We start from the raw sequence: 20,539 nt of genomic DNA on the forward strand, positions 1-20,539 counted from the left end.
CATTGCCAGAACAATTAATTTTCATGCTGTCTGTGATTCAAATTTTTTCGCAAAAAAGGCTAGGAAAGCTCTTTTTTTTTTTTTAAAGTAAATACTAAGCCTATCTACCTTATTTTTTTTACCATCTGTGACCATCTTGTTTCAGACCTACCATGAAGAGAACAACCAATAGGGTTTTGTAGTAATTCCCACCACTTAGGACTGGAACTCAACAGGTGGTACACAGTTTGAATCATTCTGGAAAAGGTTATTGCTTCAGGTATGCATTCAGCAGCATCATTTCTACATAAGTTGAGTGTGTGACAACCGCAAGGTGAAAACATTGCTGTTGAGCATTGTTCTTGTATTTTTGCTTGTGCGCCGTAATATTTCATACCTATTTAGCATAGCATACCTACTTAAGTTTCTTTGTAGGATAAAATCATTGACTTATCAGAACATACAATATGTGATGCCTGATCTTTTGAATAGGCTTAGCCAAGCAGGCGATCATAGTTATCATCATTAGGCCACAAAAGTTCTATAGATAAGCTATGAAATGTTGCAATAATGTGTAATATAGGTTACAGTTAATACTTTGGCTCCCGGGCACGATGTACTCCCTGTGCCCCCCTAGCATAGGCCCTGTCTACATGTGTTTTCTTCAATATCTACATTTCCCCTCAAATTAACTTTTTCTTTTTTTCGGTGGCCATATGCATTTTCTAACTTATGTTACTCTTAGACAGAGCTACCAATGGGGGAGACAGACTGCGAGCAGCCCGTGTCCGGCCGCTGCAGCGGCCCCGCACTCCCCACCCCCTGCGTCTGACATCAGATGCAGGGGGCGTGGTCCAGTTCCCGAACGGGGCCGCGTGGCCCCATTCAGGAGTTAGACCCAGGCCGGCGCTGTGTTCACAGCGGGGCCAGGAGCGGCTCTTCCCTCCCTTAAAGGTAGGGAAGAGCCCCTCCTGGCTGCGCCACAAATGCAGCACTGGCCATTTAACTCCTGAATGGGGCCGCGCGGCCCCGCTCAGGAGCTAAGCCAGCACCCCCTATGTCTGACGTCAGACGCAGCAGGGTGTCGGGCCCACGAGGCGCGGCCCCTGAGGGGCGGCAGCCTAAGTTCTTTGTACCCGTTCGCCCAATGGTGGCTTCGCCCCTGAGAGCTACAGACAGAATTGTAAAATAAAACCTCTTCGATACGCTTGTTTATTTCTGAAAAGGAATTATTTGTACATGCCTTAAAAAAAAATTACTTTCTGTCTACATGTACAAGCACATTTCTTTACTGTCTCTACCCACCCCCGTCTCTTGCCCACCTTATCCCCTGCTTTGCACTTATAGCCCCGATCACCTGTATTCCCTTGCTAGGTAGGGTCCCTGGATGACAGGGTGCCTCAATTTCAGACTCAGTGAGGGAGAAACTTCACTTCTTGAATTTCTGTCCATCATAATGTTGGTAAAAGAAGCAGGACAACTGCCAGGGGGGAAAGCGGAGCACACTATGTGTCATGTTTCTGCATCTGAAATTTCTAATCTCTTCCCCAGCGATGGTGTGGTGTTCCCTTTTTTGTAGCCCTCCACCCTTTCCTGTGCTGCTGATTTCCCTTTCTGTCATTTTCTTAATGGCCGTAATAGGTCGCTGAGGTCAAAGAGGACTGCCACCTCCCATTCTCCACCTCCTGCCCTCGAATTGAGAAAAGTGCTGCCTTTGGTGTGGGCGTGTGTTGCCCTCGGGAAGAGGGCAAAATCCAGCCCCTTCTCCCTCTTGTCTCCTCCCAGTTTCCTTGCCCAGGTAGTGGGGTAGGACTTGGGCTAAGGCCAAGAGTGGAGGCTTTAAAGAAAAGCCTTCGCCCTGACCTCCTTCCCTCTCCACCTAACCCTTGTTCAAGCAAGACAAGCGGCACCATCATCGGCAACACAATGGGTATGTATGGGAGATATGGGTTATGATGGGAATGGGGCAGCTGTGTGGACGCAGGAGGGCTTCCAAAACGGGGGGTCTTTCTGCCGGTGGTGGGGTGGGAGCTGACAGACGGGAGTCTCCGAGTGGCTACAAGAAGCACACACACTGACCAAGTGGTAGCTTGCCGCGGTGTGCACGTATGGGGGAAGCTGGCAGGTTGCATTCGCTCGCCCAAGCGTGAGGAGACTATGTCTCGGCGGCTTCAGAGAAGAACTCTTGGGAATCAGAAGAACAGCCTCCCTCACCGCTTCGTAAGGCACGCAGCAGGCTTGCCGAGGGACTCCGTGTCCGTGCACCGCCCCGTGCTAAGTTACTGCTTGGTTGGTAAATGGCTCTCTGGCTTGGGAAGGGATTTCCTGCTGTGTGTGCGGGGACGGGCTGGGTGGGTGCTGAAGGCAGCGCTGCGCATAAGACTACGGAGCAGGGGCGCTCGTTGCAAGTAGTACCCGCTACAAGAGAGCGCGGGAATGGACAGAAGCGATGTACTCGACCTGTGCCGCGCAGAACTGTCGGGTGCACGGAAGGGCTGTGAGAGGAAGACCACGGCCAGCGGCACCTAGGTCTGCGGTGGCTGCCCAAAGAAACGCTCAGGCAGGCTAGCAGCGGGGAAAGCGCGGGTTCGGGGCCGCTCCGCGTCTCGTCGAGGTGCTCTGCTGTTGTGGAAAGCGCCTTTTTGCCTCGCTCCTGCTCCGACGCAGCTATTGGATGGCGCTGTTGTTCTCTTCCTCCGAGTGCGCGACAGCCTCTCCGCAGAAGCGAAGAAGCCCACACACTGAGGAGGTGAATGCTCATTTCACTAAGATTGATAGCGGTCCCGCACGCACTTCTTGCCGGGCCTCTGCTTCTTTAAGAGCTGCGGGACCTGTGGAGAAAGTCGTCAGGCGGAGCTGCAAAACTTCGCCTGTTGGATTTCTGCACGGCGCGCACATCCCCCCCCCCCCACAACTGCTGGAAGGTACGGCAACCTGGCAGAAGTGGGCCGTGAGGGGAGAGGGGCTCATGATAAGCCAGAGCGAGACGGTGTCGCATTCCCCCCTCCCCAATGTCACCATCCTTCTTTAAACGAACGCCACGACGCCCGGAAGCAACTGCTTCCCCCGCGTTGCCTTTGGTGTGCCACTGCCAGCTTAAGCGGGAATGGGTGGGCTTGGGGAGCCGCAGCCTTACTTTGCTAAGGAGACGTGCACGAGGCACTTCCTTCGCGCAGGGCTGCAGACTGGCTGGCTTTTCGCTTTCTTTTTGCACCGCCGCGGCGCCTCGGATCTTTGAGCTCGCGTCTGCTGCTCTGTCGGCTAGAATAGCTGACCACGGGGCTGCCACCACCGCTTGCCAAGCGGTGAGAGACCTGATGGAGCTGTTTGCATCAAACAAACTACCGGCAAGGGGACGGCTCCAGTCCTACACACTGTAGATAATATAAGCTTCGCTGAAATCAAGGAAACTGCCTCCCACGTAAGGTATGCCAAGGATTGCAGTGTTGGTTTTCGCGTGCTCACGGATCCATGCATTTCCATTTCAATCTCTCCCACAAACGAGGACGCCTCGATAATTAAAGGCGGAAAGGAGGCGTGCCCGTGTAGCCTGTGAACCACAGTTTCAGGCTTATTGCTAGGTATGTATTTTAGTGCTCCTATAGGTAACTTAAAAACATCCCTCATTCCTGCCATTTTTTTCCTTGTTGTTTTCGCTTTTAGTTCAGTTAAGTAAGTTTAAGAATCAAAGCACAACTCGGTGAGAAACTGCACGTTTTAATTTGTTCGGATTCCGGAAAATAGCCCAGCCTAGGCAGAGCATAACCAATCCTTAGAAGACATGGGGACTGAAGTGATGCCACGCTACCTATCCCAAGATAATTTTGCTTTGGCACACTGACCTGGTGCATGCAGGGTTGCCATAATTCTGGCAGGGCTTCTGTGTCTTCGACATCTGCGTGATAAGCATAACCTAGATCAGCCAAGTCCTGTAGCAGACACACTCTCCAGTAGGGTGGAGGCAGCATCGGCTGAGTTTCTACCTGCTAGCTGATAAGGATCCAAGAGCTTGACTGGGGAAGTCCTTATTGTGGAGCAAGAACGGTTGCCAAATCCCCACTACCTGTCTCCTTAAAAACAGCTGGACCTGCAGCAATTAATGGGTGAAGATGTTAGTGTGATTAAAAATGTCATCAGCTGAGTTTGGTTTACTACGCCTCTGGTGAAAAGAGAGTAGTAGGCCAGGCTGTTTTCCTTCTTTTGCTGGCTAGTTGACACAAGCCTAATGGCCAGTACCATGAAATTTCTTACACTACATGTATGAATAAAATTCAGTGGACTCCAGTTGCATTTATACTCATTCATGTCTGTTTTGAACTGCACCAAAACCTTGTCTTAATAAGATCTATGCTCTTATAAACTAATAATATAAAACAGTAGGCATGAGCACAAACAACAAAAACAGGATACAATTTTGACTGATTTGGGGGCATATTTGGTTCTCTTCAAAACTTGAGTGCAGACCTTCAGGGAAGATGCATAGGGGGAGAGATTCAAATATTGGTTAAGGCTACAGGCCAAAGCATATTGGTTCCATTGGTGGGACTTCTGAATAAAAAAGTTTGGGTTTGATCTATAAGGAATATACCTTGTGTGCACTTGTGGGATCATTTTGTTATTGGATTGGATGTTAATAGAGGCTGTACTTCATGATGGTTACTTCAAAGTGTTATACTGCAAATTCTAAGTTGGAACCCACGCCTCAGCTGTGTAGCACTTCGTGCAGACTGATTGTGTGTGTGTTCTTAAAGATGCTAGACTCAAAACCATCTACTTGTTTAAATGTATGTAGAAGTGAACTTTTCTCCTCCCCTTTCCCATCAAGTATGGGAGTGTAAACACGCTCATTTGTTGTTCCTCCTCCCTGTTTCTGCCTGCTTGTTCAATGTTTTCCTCCTACACCGTCTTCACTGTTCTTGTACATGCAATAATGTCAATGCACTCACAGTTCATCTTGCATTGTGGTGGCTGATGAAACCTATTGGTGGATACAATTTTTGAGGAAGAGAAATGAGTGTTTTCTCTTTGCACTACTGCCAAGTATTCTAGTGATAAACTTTCCTCTCAGCATCCTGCATATTTGTATTCCTCCTCTTACCTCATTAGAATGCAGTGGTGAAAGAGCCCTAGATTTCAGCTAATGCTATCCCATTTACAAGAAATACTTAACATCAGATTTTATTTTCTTGTATCAAAGCAGTGGTCCATATTGTGCCTGTTCAAATATTTGCCAAATATTTTTAAAAGAGGCCATTTACACACACACACCCGGGAAAAACAACAACACCAAGCTCAGACGCTGCCCTTCTATGATAAAGATGGAAACTGAACAAGCTCTGTTACCATGGTTTTCATTTTAGCATATTTAAGAGTTCTAAAGTGTCATCAGGATGTTTTTAGCATGTGGTAGTTCGTGATGGGGGAAACATGTTCTTACTTCTCAGACATTTGCAATGGTGTGCCAAAAGTGCCCCCCTTCACTTGCTTATAGCAGGGATACCCAATCTTGGGTCCCCCCAGTTGATGATGTTGCTTCAGCCTTTGTAGCCAGGAGCTGTAGATGGGAGCTGTAGTCCAACAACATCTGGGGTTGGGACCCAAGACTGGGAACCTCTGTGTTAGAAGATGCCAACAATTAGCTTTCCATGGGCTGGGAAGTTTATGTGAGTAAGGCTTCTTCTATGGGCACCATCTACGGAAGAGGTTATCATGTACTGAAGAGGTTAAAGAGTAGGATCTGAATCTCCCTTAATATTTTAGTTTTGGTTTTTTGTTTGCACAGCATAACTCTGTACAGTATAGAGTAGCCCACTGTACTGCCAGTTTGTGTATTGTGAACTATGGACTATATGCTACTGGAATAAGCAAAAACAAAGCTTTTATTTCATAGTGATAGCTACCTATTGCAGATAAGCTTAGTTTACAAATTAGAGTTCTAAAGTACAAGTCCTTCTTGTGCTTGAGATTTATCTTCAGGATAATGAAGCTGGGTACATTGCTGACATCAGTTTCACTGTCATGCAAACTTTAACAGCAAAAAAAAAAAAAAAAAAAGAGGGAAAAAAACCACCCAACAACCCCAGAGGCTTGCATTCCAGTTCACCATACTATTTTAGCTGAGCTTTGCTCACTGGAAATTGTAAAGCTTGAGAGATCTTGGGGTGGGAGGGAAGTAAGACTATTCTAGCACATGACCAAACACAATGGCCATGGTCCCATTAAAGTCTGTCACTCTTGAGTCTCATTGAAATGTCAGAGACAAATTGGCCAACTTGATTTTCAATGGAACTTGAGTATTACTACCTTTAGTATAACTGGGGCAATGAGTGGCAAAGGACATCAGTGTGGGTAAATTCTTTTTCTTGGGGATATTAAAACTGGAGTTGCAGTACAAATAAGCCAACTGTATGTAGAGTGATTTGCATGCGCGATGTTCTGCACAATCATAATCCACAGTCGGACACCTGTATTCTGTAATGTAATACAAAGTTAGGTATTGGTTGCAGTAACCCTGCCTATACAGCAGTATGTAGTGAATATGATGGGTGGCTTCAGAGAAGGGTTTTTCTCCTTTCAGAAGCAATAAATATAGTAGTATTATTGTAGTTTAATCGCCTAGAGATGTAAGTTTGGGCGGGGTATAAATTTAATAAATAAATAAATAAGCTCTGAACTAATGATCAGTTTAGCGTAGCTACAATAATGTTGAACTCAAACCAGTGAGATCTGGAGTTCAGATCTTCACTCAGGCATTGGGCTCAGGGAGTGACCTTGTATGAAACTCTTTCTCAGCCTTGCCTTACCTGTCTTACAGGGTTTTGAGGATAAAAGAGAAGCCAGGGGAGAAAACCCACCCGGAGTTGAGATGGCTCAAATTTGCACAACATATATAGCTCACAGAATTTGGCTTTTCATGGTTCAGTATCTTGAGTTTTTGTGTCAGCACAGTGTTTTCAGATGCTCATGATCAGATGTTTTTCAGATGCTCATGATCTGCACTGGCTGCAAGTAGTATTTCCTGTGGAGCTTTGCCGCTCTTTTCAGTGGAGAGACAGGCAATTCACAAGTTGGGTTGTTGTTGCATGCAGACCTTTTAACCATTCAAACAACTCCTTTCCTGCCACATGTGTTTGCCTTGTATTTCATATTTACAGAAAATTGGCGCTGATATAGTGTTCTAATGCAGAATTATTTTGAAAGGGGTTGATGCTACTGTAATTGCTGTCTAAAATGGATACTTCATGTGTATCAGCTAGTTAATGCACCAGTTAATTTGCTAAAATTGGGAACTGAAGTAACCTCGGTGTTACAGATGGTGGTGTCAGTCTGTGTATGGAGAGCAGAATATTTATATCACACTTTGCCAATTTAAAGTGTACTATAGTCTTTTTGCTACAGTACACTTTATAGTCCATGTCCATAAAACCATTGTCATGAGGTAGATAAATCTTATTTTTAGCGATGATGAACTGAGCTTGCACATAGTAACTTGCCAAAAGCAAAGGAGCCCATAACTGATACTACTTTAAAACGATTATTTTAGTTTTAGGGAGCCAGCGTGGTGTAGTGGCTAGAGTGCCGGACTAGGGCCGGGGAGACCCGAGTTCAAATCTGCATTCAGCCATGAAACTAGCTGGGTGACTCTGGGCCAGTCACTCTCTCTCAGCCTAACCTACTTCACAGGGTTGTTGTTGTGAGGAGAAACATAAGTATGTAGTACACCGCTCTGGGCTTCTTGGAGGAAAAGCGGGATATAAAATGTAAAAATAAATAATAATAATAATAATGATTTTTTTAAATTTTAAAACTTTCTGTGCAACAATTATTAATGCCTTAATTTCCCATCATTTACTCTTATCCACAACTGCTCATTAAAATGTTCAGCCCAAATATATGCAAACATTGTTAAAGTATGGAAAGGAACCTGTAGAGTGGGTTGAGAGTTTCGGGTGTTTATACTGAACACCTAAAGACTCCTTTATTTTTCATATGGGTTCAGGAAGACCAATCAGATATGTTCTCTACTCTCTCAAACCTCCCCAGGGACTTTTACATACAGCAGGCTTTACTGCGGGTTTACTGGGAGGCTTTACTGTGAACTCAAAGTTGTCCCAAAAAACTGACCCCAAAAAGTGGATTTTTTTTACCCTGGATATAAATCAGGCTACACTCTAACGTGTGGTTGAAAAACCCAAATTGTCTGTGAACTGCTCCCCGATAACTCACAAGGACTTCGGGGTAAATCTGGCCGATATGTGAATGCACCCCCTCCATTCCAGAGGAGATGCGAGTTAAAAGCCCTGTGTGTAAAACGTCTAGTGCCATTTCAGCTTTTTGGTAATGGAGATGAAATATTTTGGGGAGAACATACAAGATTATGCCCTTCTTAAGACACATCCATTTCACCAGGCATTTACCCTTTAATTTTTAAAAAATTGATTGTTGTTGGTATTTCTGTTGTTCACTGCCTAGAGTCTTTGGAGGAGGCGGTATATAAGAAGTTTCAATAAAATAAATAAATATTACAAATATTTATATACTGTTTTCCAACAAAGTGGTTTTCAAAGTGGTTTATACAAAAGATAGAAGATGGTTCCTGTCTCAAAAGGGCTCACAGTCTAAAAATAAGTACAAGGTAGACACACGTTGGAGTTATAAGTTGGTGGCATTTCTTATAGTTCATGAATTTCACATATTCTTTATTTCATTAGTAGTCACACTTTTTAGGAATACATCATAGAAAGACTCTCTTTGAGGTCTGGTTTATTTGTCTATAATACAGACAATCTCATTTTCTCAATAGTAAAGCAATGGCTTGTGTGTGCTCTATTGTCTTATTTAGGTTGCTTCCCACCCCCTAATTTCTTCTCTCACTTTTTTTCCAACCTAGAGAAAAATAAGGGACCTGGCAAACATGTGGTAAGTGTTTTACATAATTTGGAAGCCTCATATTTGATAGTAGTTATTCCTCTCTCTCTCTCTCTCTCTCTCTCTCTCTCTCTCTCTCTCTCTCTCTCTCTCTCTCTCTGTATGTCTATATGAATGTCATACCTCTGTGGTATGTTAGTGTCCTGTTGCTTTCCAGGCAAAATGGAAAGTGTTGCTTCTGATGCATAGAGTCCTAAATCCCTTGGTTCTTTTAGGGATAGCTTCTATTGTGACTTGTCATTGAAACTGCAGTGTTTTATAGACTCTCTTCACAGTGTCCCCAATACAGCACATGTGAGTGGCAAAGTGTTCTTTTTGAGTTCTACTCAAATAATACTAGCTGCTTTACAGATCTGAAATTCTCTTCATTTAAATCTCTGCCAAAGGTTAAGCACAATAATGCTTCTTTGAAGTTTTAAACAGGCTGTTTTAAGGATAAGTTTGGAATACTTACAGGTCATTGACAGAAGTGAAAACTGGGTCCTACCAAGCTTTGGGAGCTGTATGTGCTGGAGATTACAAAAATCTATTTCACTTTGCTGTTCTGTGCTTATCTATTTCATCTCCCCACACCTTTGGAGTGACACTATAGTTTATCTTCTTCTGTTTTTCTTCTCCATCAGCCAGGTTGCTGTGGCTACCCACTCAGCATTTTCTTCATTGTCATCAATGAATTCTGCGAAAGATTCTCCTACTATGGAATGCGAGGTGACTCTCTTTTTACTGTGGTTAGATGCTTGTGGCCAGTTCTGGATTCAAGCTATATAAGCTATATGGTTGAATCCAGCTCGGGATTAAACCATTTTTTGGCCTCTGAATACCAAAAAAATGACTAAACTAAAAGATTTACCTAAGTGATTGAAAAATAAAGGAGAAAAACCCTCTAAAACTTATTATGCTAAGATAAAAATACAGTATATGGGAACACAATTATTTATCATAATTAGTATATAAATCTGTGCAGAAATAACTGTAAACTATATTGAAAATTTCTTAGTCCAGGGCCCAGTTTAGACCAAATGCCCATCATCATGGTTGCAGGCATGGTTAACCTCTTCAGATGAATGCTGCTGTAACATGAGCAGCACAGGGAGTGGGCGGTGAGTGACACACCAGGGCAGTTCTCTTGACTGGTTTTGTGATGCTATGGGAGCTTTTAAGCTTTATATATTTTAGGACCTCCGCATGTCATAATCCAGCCCTGCTTGTGACTACAACTGCAGAGTGTTGCTTGTCTAATTAGTCTCATTGTTTCCTTCCTACAGCTGTGCTTGTCCTCTACTTCAAGTATTTTCTCTCATGGGATGATGATCTTGCTACATCCATTTACCACACATTTGTTGCCCTCTGCTATCTAACGCCTATCCTTGGAGCAATTGTAGCTGACACCTGGCTGGGAAAATTTAAGTGAGTGCAAGTATGGAATACCAGTGCAAATCTGAAGATATGAATGATTGAAGATATCCAAATTACTTCATTTGGACACGAGTATTTTTTGGAGGGGTCATTGGAGTGAGTTAGTGGCTGATATCCAGACTTAACGTGCACACCAAATAGTGTTGTGTGTGCAGTGGGGAAGGGGTAAGTTTCATCTGTCTCCTTTCCCTATGCAGCTCTCTGTCTCTCATGAAAATTAGTTCTTGAAGGTCCCTCTACTCTCAGACATATTTTTGGGAGGCACAGAGGGCTGCAGAGGGAACTGGGACATTGGTGAAAATCAGCCCTTCCTTACTATGCATGCAAAACATTATTCAATGCATGTAATATTAATCTGAATGTAAACTAGTTTTATTCACTCCTATAAGGAGTCATCAAGTATTAGCCAGTTTTTAAAAAGAGAGAGTTCCCTTTCTGTCCCAGTAGATGCTCTAAGTTCTTTGCCAACTGCAAAGCAGGCAAAAAGGGAATCTAGTATACCTTAATCTAGTATATCTAGTATGCCCTCATATAATCTAGTATACCCCATCATACCAGTGTAATGATAGAATTAAACAGGTGTATTCCCTCGTCTATCTTTCTTGCTTCTGTAAAGGTACAGAGATAACTGTCAGAAAAAAAGGAGGCAACCTTAAATTTGCTGCTTCCTTCATGGAAATGTATAGTTTCATTTATAATGGCTCATGGGGCTACTTACATGCTTGTTAGGAATCCTTTAAAAATATCTTTTCAAACTCCATGTTTCAATTTGTAGCCCACTACATATGTTATGGTAAGTTTTTGTTATGGAATATAACATAAACGTCTTGTTTTATTCATAAAATGTGCTTCTTTACAATGTCAGAGTGTATTATTCAAATATCATATACATATAGAAATTTATTTAATTGCAGTAAAGATAACTAAAGAATTGTATTGAGAAGAAGGTAGAATGCAAGAGCTTGTTAATTATAATAATGAGTATCAGGCAAGTTAGCTACAATAATTTAAAGGATTCATTGGTCTCATTTTGTCAGTTTCTTCTCTGTTCCACTTATGTAACCTCCAAAGTTGCTCCCACACTATAATTTGATGGACTGGGAATTCTGGTTTTGTATTTGACAGTGGATGCCATATATGAAATCTGCTGTGTTCAATTTGTACAGTAGCAATTACATAAGAGATAGTCTATTTAGATATTTTTGTTCTTGTTGTAGCAAATAATGTTCAACAATTTATTTATCTGCTTCCCCAAAGTGACCACTCATCTTTCTGAAATGTTTTCTTTAAGCATTTGAGTACAGGTAGCCCTCATTAACCACAGGGGTTCCGTTCTGGGCTCTAAGCATGAATAACGAAATTGTGGATAACAAGACTTTGAGTCAATGGGAATTGGGGGTTAGGTTCCTTAAGGTTAAAAAAGGGCTTAAAGGTTAAAATAAATAACCTTTATTTTAGGCAGAAATAAGTGAAATAAAGTACCATACAATGCTCTCCAGATGTCCAGTAATACTCCCCTCAATTCATCCAGTTTTCTGCAAATAAATAAATAAAATAAAAATCATGGGGGTGTGTGTTTTCTTTTATTATTATTATTTTAAAGGAAGAGCCACAGAATGGCTCTGTCCTGCAAAATGGTGGCCGGAAATGATATCCTGACCACCCAGGAACCACGGATAGGCAAATTTTGCCTATTTTTAGAACTTCAGATAGTGAGTTTTGTATATCCATGGTCAGGTATATCCTGACCATGGATATACAAAACTGCGGGTGCCGGGACCTCAGATAATGAGGCCCACCTGTAGTAGTAAAACAAGCAAAGAAGATGTAACAATGTAGCAAGCAAACGAGAGAGGTTTTCCTTCCTGTATGCGGTAACTTCTGTTTAGCATTTACTTTTAGCGAGATACGTTTTGAAAGTCCCTTCTTAAGTATGATTTTGTGTAAAACAGTCCTTCTACAGAGTTGAAAAATCACTCCAATGCAGCAAATGCAATCTGGGTGCAAACAAGCCAGGGTTCCCAGATGCATGTATATGGGTGTTTAAACAAGCACAATGAGATTAACAGCTCAGCCATAACTGTGCTTGCTTGCTGTAAGTATACTGGTGTTTGCTGCAGGAAACACCAGTATATATACAGCAAGCAAACATGATTAGGGCTGAGCTGTTAATCTCACTGTACTTCTCATTTAGCATATTGTATTCACATATAAAATGTGTGAGAGCACAGAGGGATACTGAGAGCAGAAATAATACAAGAGTCAGGTATTGAAATGACATTTGTGTCTGGCCAGTAATAACATGCTCACATCTTCTTGTCATGGTTTACTTGTTCAAACAGAGTTTAGCACAATCCAAATAGAGTTAAATACAGCTTACCCTAGTCCAAATAGCGTTAAATGGCTTTCAGATTGCACTCTGAAAACCACATGCAAACGATCTTTTTCAGTATGTAACTTTTGTAATCTTTAGTATAATTTTAGAGAGAAAATAATATATGACCTGCCTACCTGACAATTGCCAAATCAGGTTACTTTAATGTATCCAAGAATGCAATGGGAGTTGTACTGTGTGGCTAAAGATGAATTTTCTGTCTGCTTTTTTAAATAACAGGACCATTGTTTACTTGTCGATTGTGTACACAATTGGGCAAGCAGTCTTGTCAGTAAGTTCTATACATGACTTGACAGATTCCGACAGGGATGGAATTCCAAATCAGATTCATGTACACGTGTAAGTTGCTATACTTATTTCTGTCTTTCACATGAATGTACACTGGAACATTTTTTGAGATTAAATGTTCTACAAATCCTATGTTTACTGTGGTTTTAACTACTGGAACCGTGACCTCTCTGTTGGCATCATCATATTACCCTATTGTGTGGCAAAGTACAGAGCTTTTCTCAGATATATCAATAAGGGTGCATATCTGCCCTGTCCTGGAAGGACTTCAGTTCTCATATTTAATTGTAAAATTAATAGCATGCTTTTAATTGGGAACTGTGCTGTTATTTAAGGAATTATTCCTGATGATGATCAGATTATCTGATATTTTGTGTGTTTGCTATCTCACACGAAGACATGAGTCAAAACATATTTAGATCATTTTGAATTATTCTTGTGATAGATCTGGCCTTGTGGGCCCTCCACATGGATCCTTCCCAGTCCTAAACACGTAACTATACATGCCATTATGGGACTTATGGATTCTATGTAAGATATTTAGGATCAGGATGCTAGTTAATCATTTTGTTAAATAGTACATTTTGCATTTCATAGAGCTGCTCCCTCGCCACTTGCAGTGATGTATACATATCTTATGGGGTCATAACACATGGGATCATAAGAATACACATGTCTGAGCTATTTGTTCACATAACACATGCATCCTACCATCACAAAATTTTGTGGCTGGAAGAAAACATCAGGTGAATAGACTCATGTTCCTCCATCCTTTCTTCTGTTGCAGCATTCTCTCTATGTTGGGCTTGATTCTTATTGCTTTTGGAACGGGTGGAATCAAGCCCTGTGTAGCAGCATTTGGTGGAGATCAGTTTGAAGATCATCAGGTAAACAGTATATCTAAATGTGCAGATTTTTTTCACTTGTCATGGTAGCTCTGCAAAATCATGCTTATTTATAGCAGCCCAGTACTTTAGCATCTCTGATGTTGAAATTCATACAGCAGACACATAACCTTTGTTTTCTAGTTAGCACTAAGTAAATGCTGAATTGGACTCCTGTATTCTCTATATGGAAAAATAATTTCCAAGAAATATGTCTTATGCTAATTTTCTTCTTTGCACTTCAGGAAAAGCAAAGAAACAGATTCTTCTCTATATTTTACTTGTCCATCAATGCTGGAAGTCTTCTCTCTACTATAATCACCCCAATTCTCAGAGGTAAAACTTGTGTAACTAAATCTCCTATACTCTTTCTACAGGAATCGACCTCCTTTCTATTACTTTTCTATTAACTTGATTTTTTTCTCCTTAAAAGCAAGGAGTTTGGAAAATGTGTGCTTGAAGGTTGGGAAATTTAGGACTGACAAGAGGAAGTACTTTTTCATACAGTGCATAATTAATCTATGGAATTCTTTTGCCATGGGATGTGGTGATGTCCCCCAGCTTGGATGGCTTTAAAGGGGGCTTAGACAAATTAATGGAGGACATGTCTATCAATGGCTACTAGTCTGGTGGCTGTGGGCCACCTCCAGCCTCAGAGGCATGATGCCTCTCAATACCAGTTGCAGGGCAGCAACAGCAGGAGAGAGGGTATGCACATACCTCTTGCCTGTGCACTCCCCAGAGGCATCTGGTGGGCCACTGTGTGAAACAGGATGCTGGACTAGATAGGCCTTGGGCTTGATCCAGCAAGGCTGTTCTTATGTTCTTATGTAAGGTATTGGTGGTACCATATAGGGAGACCATGGGAGTCTTCCCTTTGTGTTAGTGGTGATTCCTCAGAAGTACCTTTTTGTCTGTAACCAACACAATCCTAAGAACTGCAAGCAGATGTCTGCTCACAGAACAGCATTCTTCCCTCCTGCTGCAGCCCTCTGTGCCTCTGAAAACCTGGGGGGGGGGGATTTGGCATAATTCCAAAATCAGAAATTATCCATGATCTGATTGTGGTTGAGGGAGACGATCTGGTGTGCCTTACAAAGACTGGGTTGGGAGAGGCGAGTGGCCCTGTTTGGTTCCAGCTTCTCCCTACAGGATATTCTGTTGTGGAGCAAATGAGAGGATGTGGGTGAGGAGGTGGAGTGGCCATGGTGTATAAGAACAATATATCCCTTACCAGGATTCTTGTCAGAGCAGCCATCGATATTCCATCGAGTGTGTACTTGGATCTTGGGACCAGGGATAGATTGGGACTTCTGTTGGTGTACCAATCACCCCACTGCCCAACAGAATCCCTAACCGAGCTATCAGATTTGGTTGCAGAGTTGGCATTGGATACACCCAGGTTGATGATGGTGGATGACTTCATTGTTCACTTTGGGACTGAATTGTCAGGAGCAGCTTGGGAGTTCATATTGGCCATGACAACTATGGGTCTTTCCCAAGTGGTCTCAGGTCCGTGCATGGGGACTCCTATGATTTCCCCATTGTCATGGATGGACCACCACCTGGTGAAGGTTTAATTTGCAGCAGCTAGTCACCTCTGCAGGGATGAAGGGCTTATTAGGATGGTCCGCCTGAGGAGACTATTTGATCCAATAGGATTCCAAGGAACCGTGGTGCTTTTTAATGTTGGCTCTGCCAGTGATCTTGTTGTCACCCTGGTGGAATATTGGAATAATGAGCTCACTAGGCTGATAGATTCAATCACTCCTAAGTGTCCTCTCTGACTTGCTTCTAAACTAGCTCCATAGTATATAGAAGAACTATGGGAGCTGAAGCCGCTAGGTAGATGACTAGAGTGCAAATGGAGAGGGACTCGACTCAGATCTGACAGATTATAGCACAGAGCACAATTAAAGACCTATTCTCTGGCAATGTGTGTGGCAAGGACACAATTCTTTGCTGCACATATTTCGTCCACAGGTTCACGTGCAGCAGAATTGTCAAGGGTGCTGAGGGAACTTATACAGGCCCCTTCTGCTCCATCTTTGGAGCCATCAGTTAGCCGCTCTGAAGCTCTTAATAATTTTTTTGTGGACAAAATCTCTTGTATTCGAGCCAACTGGGATTTCATTGTTGGTGCAGAGTCTATAGCAGCAGGTATCCCGTAATTCCTCATGTGTGGTTAAATTGGATCAGTTTGTGATTCCTGAGGACATGAACAAGCTGCTTGGAACTGTGCATCCTACCACCTGTTCTCTTGACCCTTGGCCTGGTTGATATCATAAATGCTTCTCTGAGGGAAGGTAGGATGCCTCCTTGTTTAAAGGGGGCAATTATTAGACCTCTTTTAAGGAAGCCTATGCTTGATCCCTCAGGGTTAGGTAATTATAGGCCTGTCTCAAATCTCCCGTGGTTGGCCAAGGTGATTGAGAAGGTGGTGGCCTCTCAACTCCAGGCAGTCGTGGATGAAACAGATTATCTAGACCCATTTCATACTGTCTTTCGGGCAGGTTATGGGGTGGAGACTACCTTGGTAGGTCTGATAGATGATCTTCAAAGGGAAATTGACAGAGGGAGTGTGACTCTGTTGGTCCTTTTGGATCTCTCCATGGCTTTCAATACCATCGACCATGGTATCCTTCTGGATTGCCTGGTGGGACTGGGCATAGTGGGCACTGCTTTGCTGTGGTTCCTCTTATACCTCTCAGGAAGATTTCGGAAGGTGTTACTTGAAGACTGTTGCTCTATGAAGCGAGAGCTTTTGTATGGTGTCCCTCAGGGCTCCATCTTGTCTTCATTGCTTTTTAATATCTACATAAAACCACTGGGAGAGATCACCAGGGAATTTGGTGCAAGGTGTTATCAGTTTGCTGATGACACCCAAGTCTGCCTCATCAGGCAATGGCATGACTTTCCTAAATGCCTGCCTTGAGGCAGTAATGGGCTGGCTAAGGAATAACAAACACAGAGACTGAATCCACACAAGATAGGGGTACTCATTGTAGGAAACGGCAGTTCAGGAAATGGGATAGATCTGCCAGTTCAGGATGGGGTTATCTTGTGTCCACCATTTTTAGCTGTTTTACAACTGTTTTATGCCCTATAGGAATGCAATCCCCAAATTTACATTGACTCAATGCATCATTATTCATGGTTTTGTCATCTGTGGAAATCGGCAGGAATAGAACCCCCACAGATAACGAGGTCCACCTGTTTTCAGCTTCAGATGCACACTTCTGGGGCTCATAGTGCTCTCCTCCAAAAAGGGGTTTGTGCATTGAATGCCCTTTGAAATCTTCTCTTACAATCCAAGCTAGAACAGAACTCCTGGCTTTTCCATCTGCTCTGCTCCTCCCTCTTCATTTTAAACCCTTGCAAGGGTGGTAGCACTCTAGTACAGTGAAGGGTGTCCCCTCTTTGCCATGCTCATAGTAGACTTCAGAGAGAATGGGCTTTTGGAGGTTATGCAGTATTCTCAAGGTGGAGGTGTTGATTGATGGAGTGAATTTGGATTTGCTTGGATAAAATAAACGAAGCTATTTCTGTGTTGGGTTGGGGCTTGGCTTATTTCTGAGCAAATCCAGTGTCATTGAACAGGCCTGTATTTCTGTGTAAGATAAATAGCACTGGCTTTCAGTCACACTAAAGAAGCACTAGTCCTTCATCAGAAGTGCTGATGCTGCCATGCTGCAGAGGAACATGGCGCTTCTGGTCACCTGGGGGGTGGGTGGAGGTTCTTGCTGGCCTCCCCCAGCTCTAGAAATGCTCCCTGTGACCTGGAAGTACATTGTCATGCAGCCTCTGGTGCTGGGGGAGATTTCAAAAATCCCTGTTGTGAGTGCTACATTAATCCAGAATGGGGCGGCAGCAGCAGTAGTGAGGCACTGGCGCTTCCTCAGTGTGGATTTCAGCCTGCATAGGCTTCTGTTCCAGGTAATAGTCATGATGTCTACTGCCCTCTCTTTCTTAGGTGAAGAATGTGGAATTTACACCAAGCAAAAATGTTACCCTCTAGCATTTGGTGTTCCTGCTGCACTAATGGCAATTGCATTGAGTAAGTTACAACTTCCACCTGAATTTACCATACATATTTGCTTTATTCTAATTTGCACTTTTAAAAGAGAGAGAGAGAGAGAAATTGAATTCAGAGCAAATATCATGTTGCAAACTGGATTCCAGAGGGAGTAGTCACGGCATTGATTTTCTGTGTTGCGTTTCTGCTGGGGGAACTATTGGTAACTAATTAACTGTATTCATATTGTGACTTAATGTCAGTGCTACTATATAGAAAGATAGATAGAAATATGTCGCAGTTTAAAGAGGAGGATTTTAAAAAAACTGTAGTAACAATATAAAACTAGATAACAGTTTAAATCTGTAGAAGATCTGGTTCATGTTATTATGCCATGCAAATACTGAAAGGCAGTTACATTTAGGGCACATTCTTAAGAACTGTATGAGGATGCTTGCTAATAACACAGTGTTCTATTTGTTGTGTGGTCAAGATAAATATATAACAGCTAAGACTGCTTGTTTTCTGTCCACAGTGATTAATGTTAGAAGTACTTGAAGGAAAATGCTGTTGCTAGTTGGGGAGGATTCTGAATTATAAATTGTGCTTAATCTTGTATGCTATTTTAATTGTATGTTTATGTAATCTGTTTTTTTAACTGTGTATTTACTAATGGCCTGCGTGCCCTTTTTTGGTATTTTTGTGTACATTGTTGGATTTAGTCCATTTGTTTTGCTATGGTCTAATGAGTAAATGCATCTCTATTACTATTACTAAACTAAATAACAAAGATACATACCATTCATGTTCTTGTAGTATCTCCTCGCTGAATACAGGAGCTATCTAAAATTACCAAGTAAGGATTTGATTATTATGCCTTGTTCTGAGAAAAGGCACATCAAATCAGCTTCTGAAAACTTATTGGTGATGAAGCTTATGGTCTGCCTATAATTATTCCTAAATGGCATGCAACTCCTATGGTGTTCATCACATATGATCATGTGAATATGTATTTTGTTGTTAAATATCCTGCTGTATGATGATGCTTCACAGACATACTCTAAATGTAAACTGTTGGTCGCATATTAAGCAGGTGTCGTAAGGGGATTCCCTAGTTCTCTGTTCTTGTATCTGCTGACAAATTTGTGCCTGTATAATAAGCAATGTGTAACAAAAGGTGAAGTCCATCTGTGCAAGTCTTCCTTTCAGCCCCAAATGTGCATGAAATTGGTGCAGAGTTCCAAAGTCATTTGTTCCCTAAGACTGCTATATTTTCTTGGGGGTGAGTGGGCGGGAATCATGGGAGTACTGTTGTTTTTCCCCAGTGGGGGAAAATTGTATAAGGTGTTAAGAAGGGATGTGTGTGTGTGCCTTCTCTTAAAATTGATCTACTCCGTTGTTTGTTTCTACAGTTGTGTTCATAGCTGGAAGTACAATGTACAAGAGAGCTGAACCTCGAGGCAATATACTGGTCCAAGTTTCTAGGTGCATAGCGGTAAGCAGTATACCACTTAATGCCAGGCTAGCATTTTCAAGGAAAAGAATATTCTGGGGAAATGTGTACCTCATCCTTTTAATAAATCTTTAATCTAACAGTAGTGATATACACTTGCTTTATTTTATTTTTTAACTTAATAGGATGCATTTTATTCAGTTGTATAATCTGGAAATTAGGTAAGGGGAACTTAAGACAAAAAGAGGTATTGGCAGACACAGATGTGACTGATTAGAAATGCAATTTAGCCACATATAGTAAATATTATGCCTGAAATAATACAACATTCTTTGTATTACTGTCTGAAAAGTGAAGTTGTGTGAGTTTCTGCATTTGTTCTTGAAATATGTAGCTTGATCACTTGTCATTTAAAAAAATATATCAAAAGGCATTAAAAAAATTGAAACAATGATTTCACACTATTGTCTTAATCAATTTAGTATATTTATATATGAACAAATTGGTGACTTTAGCTAACATTGACACTGCTTTCCAGATTAATTGCATTCACATTGGCAATAGCTATTTGTTGTCTGTAGTTACTGCAAAGCTGGTGAACTGCTTAATATTAAATTTCTACAGTGCAATCAATTTGCTTTAAAAGCCCATTGTGGTTGTGTAACACTAGGAGAAGTGGTACAACAGGGTAAATTCAACTTCCTCTCATTTCTGTTGTATAACTGACAGATTTACATATTAGCAGATCTAATAGGAGTTCAGTTGTCAATGTTGCTGCTTTCTACATGCTTCAGGTGGACTGTCCACTTAGCTTTATTTATGTGTATTTAAATGTTCACTCATTTCCTAACCACCCCCTCACCCTCAAAAAAAGCATGTCCAGTTCAAAAAGAATTGCAGAACTGTTTTGAGAATGGGAGTGAAGGGTTTTTTAACATCAGGGCATTTTCCAGATTACATGCTGCCACGTGTCCCATAAGTGCCCCTCCATATTGCCAGTGTTTTGACATAGCGCTCGCTGCGCTGTCATCAGGGTGCCAGCATCCATATTTCCGATGCCTTGTTTCAAATTTGAGTCCTCGATGCTGAAGAACTGTTGATTCCATATTAAGCAGCCCACCCACTGAGACCTGGGGAGTCCTGCTCAGAGTTCCAGTGCCTGCTGAGGTGAGGCTGGTGGG

General features: G+C 42.2%; 1 protein-coding gene and 1 long non-coding RNA gene across 7 annotated transcripts in view; one reads left to right on the forward strand and one right to left on the reverse strand.

The window, feature by feature from the left end:
* Positions 1 to 1,177: 1,177 nt before the first annotated feature.
* LOC128351518 (uncharacterized) lies at positions 1,178 to 3,998 on the reverse strand. The gene is made up of 2 exons (XR_008319817.1): positions 3,822 to 3,998; positions 1,178 to 2,810 (listed from the first exon to the last, which is right to left on the reverse strand). It is a non-coding gene; the product is annotated as an uncharacterized LOC128351518 (long non-coding RNA).
* Positions 1,783 to 20,539, forward strand: part of SLC15A1 (solute carrier family 15 member 1) — a 45,135-nt gene continuing 26,378 nt past the window's right edge. Inside the window, exons 1-9 of one of the 6 annotated variants that reach the window (XM_053311104.1) lie at positions 1,783 to 1,909; positions 8,870 to 8,898; positions 9,531 to 9,615; positions 10,173 to 10,314; positions 12,938 to 13,057; positions 13,794 to 13,893; positions 14,136 to 14,226; positions 17,864 to 17,947; positions 19,318 to 19,400. In XM_053311104.1, the coding sequence (XP_053167079.1) occupies positions 1,906 to 1,909; positions 8,870 to 8,898; positions 9,531 to 9,615; positions 10,173 to 10,314; positions 12,938 to 13,057; positions 13,794 to 13,893; positions 14,136 to 14,226; positions 17,864 to 17,947; positions 19,318 to 19,400 (738 nt within the window). In that variant the 5' untranslated portion in view covers positions 1,783 to 1,905. Of the gene's footprint in view, positions 1,910 to 2,351; positions 2,729 to 3,096; positions 3,406 to 5,307; positions 5,327 to 5,623; positions 5,643 to 8,869; positions 8,899 to 9,530; positions 9,616 to 10,172; positions 10,315 to 12,937; positions 13,058 to 13,793; positions 13,894 to 14,135; positions 14,227 to 17,863; positions 17,948 to 19,317; positions 19,401 to 20,539 lie in introns of those variants that run through there. The other 5 variants (XM_053311109.1, XM_053311105.1, XM_053311106.1 and 2 more) reach the window with 5 other exon arrangements.

The sequence above is a fragment of the Hemicordylus capensis genome, chromosome 3 (assembly GCF_027244095.1).
Source record: "Hemicordylus capensis ecotype Gifberg chromosome 3, rHemCap1.1.pri, whole genome shotgun sequence".
Lineage (NCBI taxonomy): Eukaryota > Metazoa > Chordata > Lepidosauria > Squamata > Cordylidae > Hemicordylus > Hemicordylus capensis.